The sequence below is a fragment of the Nerophis lumbriciformis genome, linkage group LG25 (assembly GCF_033978685.3).
Source record: "Nerophis lumbriciformis linkage group LG25, RoL_Nlum_v2.1, whole genome shotgun sequence".
Classification (NCBI taxonomy): domain Eukaryota; kingdom Metazoa; phylum Chordata; class Actinopteri; order Syngnathiformes; family Syngnathidae; genus Nerophis; species Nerophis lumbriciformis.
In genome coordinates, this window is record NC_084572.2 from 30,576,803 (window position 1) to 30,584,302 (window position 7,500).

Below are 7,500 nucleotides of genomic sequence, written 5' to 3' on the forward strand. Positions count from 1 at the left end.
TCACGTACAAATTTCTGTGAATTATGCAACATTATTTAAATTTGGTCCCCATGAACCATACAAACTCTTTTTCCCCAGGGTCCCCAGTAAGAATGATCAGCACATTACTTCATCAATCCAGAGATTTAAAGACGTGTAACTGGGCAGTGGCCATTTTACACCATTTTATTTATGCCTCCACAAGTGATGATCAAAAACTTGGTCCCCATTCCAAATGATAACCAGTATGTGTATGTGTGTGTGGGGGAGGGGGGGGGTGATTGTATTTCTACCCTTCTTGAGACATCAACAAAGAAAAGTACCTTCCATATGAGGACCAAATTGACTCTGTATCGGTTTTAAAAGTAATAAAAGCTTACCTTTTTATATTTGCATAGTATGTATATATTATTCATGTTCTGAATACAAATCTTTATATATCTGGAAACGGTGGTCCTAAAGAGGTAGGCATTTTTCGGGGGTCTCAAGAAAGTAACACATACAAGAAAGTGTGTGTGTGTGTGTGTGTGTGTGTGTGTGTGTGTGTGTGTGTGTGTGTGTGTGTGTGTGTGTGTGTGTGTGTGTGTGTGTGTGTGGTGGAACTCTTGTACGTTAGCTTCCGAGGGACGGGATAGCGGGAAAGGGAGAAGCTCTCACCTGCACACGAGGGTGGCGATGATGACGCACCAGGCGGTGCAGCAGCAGTCGGCGCTGGGCTGCTGGGAGTGCGTGTGGGAGTGCGAGGACTCGCCGCTCTTGCGGCGGCGGCAACAAAGCCAGAAGGAGTAGAAGAGGAGGAAGAGGAGGTCCAGGCCCAAACACAGCAGGGCCACGGCTCCGATCAGCAGCACCGACTAGGAAGCCACACAAAGATTGTTGCCGTTAGGAGGACACAAGAAAGACGTAAAATGGAACACATTGTGGCTTTTTTTTTTTTTTTGCCGTGTTAAAAAGACCGATGAGAAAAGAAACCATAACAATATTGCTTAGGGTCGGTCCACACACAACCCCGCCCCCCGCCCGTGGGACCGTCTGGGAAAGTCATTGTAAGGCAGGACCATGCTGAGAACACCAGACTGTTCCAGAAAAGGTTCCGGTTCCCCCGGTCCGTTGGTGTGGACCCGCTTGAGGAGACAAAGGAGCCGGAACATTCTCAGGACTCCACTCTGGATCGTCACCAACACAGCCCCCCTACCCCCGAGCAAGACTCTCATAATAGTCGGGCTGAGCTGAGCCGGAGAAATCAGCTGGTGGTTTTTTTCCCTTCTCTGACTCGGCCTAGAATGAGAATCAGCAACCCGCTGCTCTCGAGCCGCATGCGGCTCTTTAGTGCCGCCCTAGTGGCTCTCTGGAGCATTTTTTAAAAAGGATTGAAAGTGGAAAAAGATGGGGTGACATTTCTTTTGTTTGTTTTAGTATGTTTTTTGTTTGAGGACAAACATGACACAAACCTTCCCAATTGTTAGAAATCCCACTGCTTAATATGTTTGTGTGTATGCTTCACTGATGAGAGAATTTGGTGAACATCGTTTTGTCCTACTAATTTTGGCGGTTCTTGAACTCACCATAGTGTGGACTGTGACGCAACAGGTTTTTTTTTTACATGTAAAATCTTCCACTCCTTCTTTATCTCATTTTGTCCACCAAAAGTTTTATACTGTGCATGAATGCACAAAGGTGCGCTTTGTTGATGTTATTGACTTGTTGGAGTGCTAATCAGGCATATTTGGTCAGTGCATGACTGCAAGCTAATCAATGCTAACATGCTATTTAGGTTAGCTGTATGTGCATATTGCATCATTATGCCTCATTTGTAGCTATATTTGAGCTCATTTAATATCCTTTACTGGTATCCTCTTTGTATATAATTTAGCTTTGCATGTCTCATGACACATTATCTGTATGTAATTGTGGAGGGAGGCATGGCCAGCGCTGCCTGCAGGAGTGGAGGTCACCGCCCCTGTCCAAGGTGCTGAGGACAGCGCACCGACAGACAGCTGAACAGGTGATTAGATTTCCCAGGTGGTACGATTTGTCTAATCACCTGTTGTCTTTAACAGTAGCGGCCGGGAACAGGAAGAGGAAGGACTGAGAGGACTTGGAGAGACTGAAAAGTCCTGTATATCTGAAAAGATTATTGATGAGCTTATTGAGGACCATTAAAACTTGTGACGTATGTGGCAGGGGAACCGCTAGGAAGCGACTCCTACAGTAATATTGGCTACATTTCAGATAGTTGTGTGCCATGTTGTTCCAGATCACAGCAAATATGACCTAGCTTGCCAAAGATTGTAACAAATCTATTAAAAGAAGACAGCCTGCTACACACACATCTATACCTCTGGCCATTAAAAGCCAGTAATTTCCAGGAGTTATCTCACCTTCTGAGTAGCCTGTGATTTACTAATGTTTTCTAATGTTGTAAAAATGTGTAGAATAAATATAAAATTTCAACATTTCTGTCAACGAAGATTTGCTTCAGCCTGCGACACAGTCATTTTGATAGTAGGCTAATATAGCTAATATAGACACTTACGTCATGTGTTGCCTTCATTATAACACTTATATAAGACTTTTAAAGTCAATTTGATAGGAGGCTAATATAGGTAATATAAACACTTACATCATGTGTTGCCTTCATTACAAGACTTATATACGGCTTTTCATTTTTTGCGGCTCCAGACAGATTTGTTTTTTGTATTTCTGGTCCAATATGGCTCTTTCAACGTCTTGGGTTGCCGACCCCTGACCTAGAAGAAGACGACGAGTGGCGGGTGGGGGGAGCTGATCCTGATAGGAGACGAAAGGGAGATAAGCGCCGCAGATTCCTGGCCTGACATTATCCCGAGACTATTATCTATAGGCTTACCACCAGAGACCTCGCACGCCGCTAATGCATTGTTTCATCCCCTAAGGACTTTAAAATCGACGGCAGCGGCTTAACGCCACAAACACGCGTTAAGCACCGCGGAATCCAAACTTAATTCTTCTACTGTCTGATCATTTGCAAAGTCTTCATGTAGTTGTTCTTCAACAGGCTTTATTTCTAGTCACATGTCCATCACATGACAGTCTCGCTTGTTTACCTTGAAGACCAGACACGAAAGGGCTTGTGTTGCATTCACAGACATGCAGTAAAGGAGAATGTCCGTCCTTCCTAAAATCGGTATTACGATATTACACACGTACCAGGTTACAGTACTGGCAAACCAGCATCAGATATTAATATGCCTAAAGAAAAAAAAGTAAATCATTAAAAAAATAAGTCAAAATCTTAGTAAAAAAATAAAAACAATATATATTTTTTTAAATACACCTAATGAATCGTTTTGAAATTGTTGCATTCTCCTTCTTGTAAACACTGCAGCGTCTCAACCAGGGGTCTCAAACTCTATTTACCTGGGGGGCCGCTGCAGGTATGAGGCTGGAAGTACTTACTTCAAAATCCTATTTTAAATACCTGACTAATTTTCTTAACCACTTTTACCAGCAGCTACTGTATAGTGATTCTGAGCTTGGGCACAAGCCTTAAGTCCTTCTGGATGTCAAATTGAATGTAGAAATGGAGCATTTCTTGAAATTGTCAAGTTCCCCCCAGGGGTACACTAAGTAGGCCCGACTGTGGCCCACGCAGGCCCTACAGTGGCCAACGTAAGCCCCACAGTGGCCCATATGACCGCCCATGTAGGCTACTTGGTGACCAATGTAGGCGGCCCATGTAAGCCGCATGGTGGCCCATATGAAGGCCAATGTAAGTCTCACGGTTGCTCGTTCAGGCCCCACAGTGGCCCATGTAAGCCCCGCTGTGGCCCATGTAAGCCCCACAGTGGCCCATGTAAGCCCCACAGTGGCCCATGTAAGCCCCACGGTGGCCCATTTAAGCCCCACGGTGGCCCATTTAAGCCCCACGGTGGCCCATGTTAGCCCCACGGTGGGCCATATAGGTCCCACGGTGGCTCGTGTAAGCCCCAAGGTGGCCCGTGTAGGCACCACGGTGGCCCATGTAGGCACCACGGTGGCCCATATGACAGCCAATGTCGGCTGCTTGGTGGCCACTGTAGGCGCTCTATGTAAGCCGCATGGTGGCCCATATGGAGGCCAATGTAAGTCTCACGGTTGCTCGTTCAGGCCCCACAGTGGCCCATGTAATCCCCACTGTGGCCCATGTAAACCCCACTGTGGCCCATGTAAGCCCCACGGTGGCCCATTTAAGCCCCCGGTGGCCCATGTTAGCCCCACGGTGGGCCATATAGGTCCCACGGTGGCTCGTGTAAGCCCCAAGGTGGCCCGTGTAGGCACCACGGTGGCCCATGTAGGCCCCACGGTGGGCCATGTAGGCACCACGGTGGCCCATATGACAGCCAATGTAGGCTGCTTGGTGGCCAATGTAGGCGCTCTATGTAAGCCGCATGGTGGCCCATATGGAGGCCAATGTTAGTCTCACGGTTGCTCGTTCAGGCCCCACAGTGGCCCATGTAAGCCCCACTGTGGCCCATGTAAACCCCACTGTGGCCCATGTAAGCCCCACGGTGGCCCATTTAAGCCCCACGGTGGCCCATGTAGGCCCCACGGTGGGCCATATAGGTCCCACGGTGGCTCGTGTAAGCCCCACGGTGGCCCATGTAGGCCCCACGGTGGCCCATGTAGGCACCACGGTGGCCCATATGACGGCCAATGTAGGCTGCTTGGTGGCCAATGTAGGTGCTCTATATAAGCCGCATGGTGGCCCATATGGAGGCCAATGTAGGTCTCACAGTGGCCCATGTAAGCTCACGGTGGCCCATGTAAGCCACATTGGGGCCCATGTAGGCCGCACGGTGGCCCAAATAGGTCGCATGGTGGCCCATGTAAGCCCCACGGTGGCCAACGTAGGACCAACGGTGGCCCATATGACGGCCCATGTAGGCTGCATGGAGGCCAATGTAGGTCTCACGGTTGCCCATTTAGGCCCCATGTAAGCCACACGGTGGCGCAATTAGGTCGTACGGTGGCCCATGTAAGCCCTACGGTGGCCCATATGACGGCCAATGTAGGCGGCCTATCTAAGCCGCATTGTGGCCCATATGGAGGCCAATGTAGGTCTCAAGGTAGCCCATGTAAGCCCTACGGTGGCCCATGCATTCCCCACGGTCGCCCATGTAGGTTACATGGTGGCCAATGTAGGTGGCCCATGTAAGCCGCATGGTGGCCCATATGGAGGCCAATGTAGGTCTCACAGTTGCCCATTTAGGCCCCACGATGGCTCATGTAAGCCACATTGGGGCCCATGTAGGCCGCACGGTGGCCCATATAGGTCGCACATTGGCCCGCCACGGTGGCCCGCCACGGTGACCAAGGTAGGCCCGACGGTGGCCCATATAGGCTGCATGGAGGCCAATGTCGGTCTGACGGTTGCGCATTTAGGCCCCACGGTGGCCCATGCAAGCCGCACGGTGGCCCAATTAGGTCGTACGGTGGCCCATGTAAGCCCTACAGTGGCCCATATGACGGCCAATGTAGGCTGCCTATGTAAGCCGCATGGTGGCCCATATGGAGGCCAATGTAGGTCTCACGGTGGCCAATGTAAGGCCCATGTAGGCCCCACGGTGGCCCATGTAAACCCCACGGTGGCCCATGTAGGCCCCACGGTGGCCCATGTAGGCCGCATGGTGGGCCATATAGGTCCCACGGTGGCCCATGTAGGCCCCACGGTGGCCCATGTAGGCCCCACGGTGGCCCATATGACGGTCCATGTAGGCCGCATGGTGGGCCATATAGGTCCCACGGTGGCTCATGTAAACCCCACGGTGGCCCATGTAGGCCCCACGGTGGCCCATATGACGGCCCATGTAGGGCGCATGGTGGGCCATATAGGTCCCACTGTGGCTCATGTAAGCCCCACGGTGGCTCATGTAAGCCCCACGGTGGCCCATGTAGGCCCCACGGTGGCCCATATGACGGCCCATGTAGGGCGCATGGTGGGCCATATAGGTCCCACGGTGGCTCGTGTAAGCCCCACGGTGGCCCATGTAGGCCCCACGGTGGCCCATATGACGGCCCATGTAGGCTGCATGGAGGCCAATGTAGATCTCACGGTTGCCCATGTAGGTCCCACGGTGGCCCATGTAAGCCCCACGGTGGCTCATGTAGACCCCACGGTGGTCCATATGACGGTCCATGTAGGCTGCATGGTGGCCAATGTAAGTGGCCTCGAGAGGGACAAGGGGTGGAAAATGGGTGGATGGATGGGATAGCTTCCGATTAGGGCTCCCCTTGGCTCTTTCCTCCTCCCCTTTAGCGAAACAAAATTATTTTCTTTTCTCCTCTGCTCCCCCCTATCCCTTGTGGAGGGGGAGACACACAGGTCCGGTGGCCATGGATGGGGTGCTGGCTGTCCGGGGTCGGGACCCGGGGTGGACCGCTCGCCTGTGTATCGGTTGGCAACACCTCTGCGCTGCTGACCCGTCTTCGCTCGGGATGGTTTCCTGCTGACCCCACTGTGGACTGGACTCTTACTGTTATGTTGGATCCACTATGGACTGTACTCTCACAATATTATGTTAGACCCACTCGACATCCATTGCATTCGGTCTCCCCTAGAGGGGGGGGGGGGGGGTTACCCACATATGCGGTCCTCTCCAAGGTTTCTCATAGTCATTCACATCGACGTCCCACTGGGGTGAGTTTTCCCTTGCCCTTATGTGGGCTCTGTACCGAGGATGTCGTTGTGGCTTGTGCAGCCCTTTGAGACACTTGTGATTTAGGGCTATATAAATAAACATTGATTGATTGATTGATTGATTGATTGAAGTCGGGGTCGCCCAAACTTTTTAACCCGGGGGCCGCATTGGGTTTGCCTGAGCGGCGAGGAGACCCCGAGAGTAACAAGCGGTAGAAAATAGATTGATGGATGAGCTAGAAATGAATTATCATTAAAAAAAAATGTAAACACATTTTTTACTCGGGACTACCCGCGGCCGGATTTTGGACGGTGGCGGGCAGTATCGGGCCCGCAGGCTGTAGCTTCTTCATGAAAAACAAAACTCTGACTGTCGCGTCCACCTGACTCTCCTCCCTGGATGTATGACGGCCGTGAGATTAAAGTGTCGAGCCACATCAAGGGAGATTAAGCGGGGGCCAATTAGCTTCTAATAAGCACGTCGGCTGAGAGAGTGTACGTGAATGAGTGTGTATGTATGTGTGTATGTGTGTGTGTGTGTGTGTGCGTTGAGGCTACCTCCAGATTGGCTTGTACAGTGGGGGAGGGGCCAAACGGCCAAGCATCATGATCTACTTTCAATCTGTCCTTTTAAAAGTGTGTGTGTATGTGTGTGTGTATGTGTGTGTGTGTGTGTGCGTGTGCTGACAGGATCGATCACTTCCACTGCACTGACTCGTCCTTGCACTCTCCCTGCCAACGTATTGTGTTGTCCTTGCAAACAACCACCCTGCCAGCCTCTTTCCCGAGGCGTTCAAGGACCTCCAGTTCATCCCCCTCACGTTTGACCCCAGCGACCCGGTCAGAGTGCCACCCGAATGCTT

General features: G+C 51.1%; 1 protein-coding gene across 3 annotated transcripts in view; it reads right to left on the reverse strand.

Moving 5' to 3' along the window:
- The window catches only part of LOC133621802 (protein tweety homolog 3-like), a 54,796-nt gene that overhangs the window by 29,864 nt on the left and 17,432 nt on the right, over positions 1-7,500 (reverse strand). For all 3 annotated transcript variants that reach the window (XM_072916084.1, XM_061984166.1, XM_061984165.1), the window contains exon 3: positions 637-833. In XM_072916084.1, the coding sequence (XP_072772185.1) occupies positions 637-833 (197 nt within the window). The remainder of the gene's footprint in view (positions 1-636; positions 834-7,500) is intronic.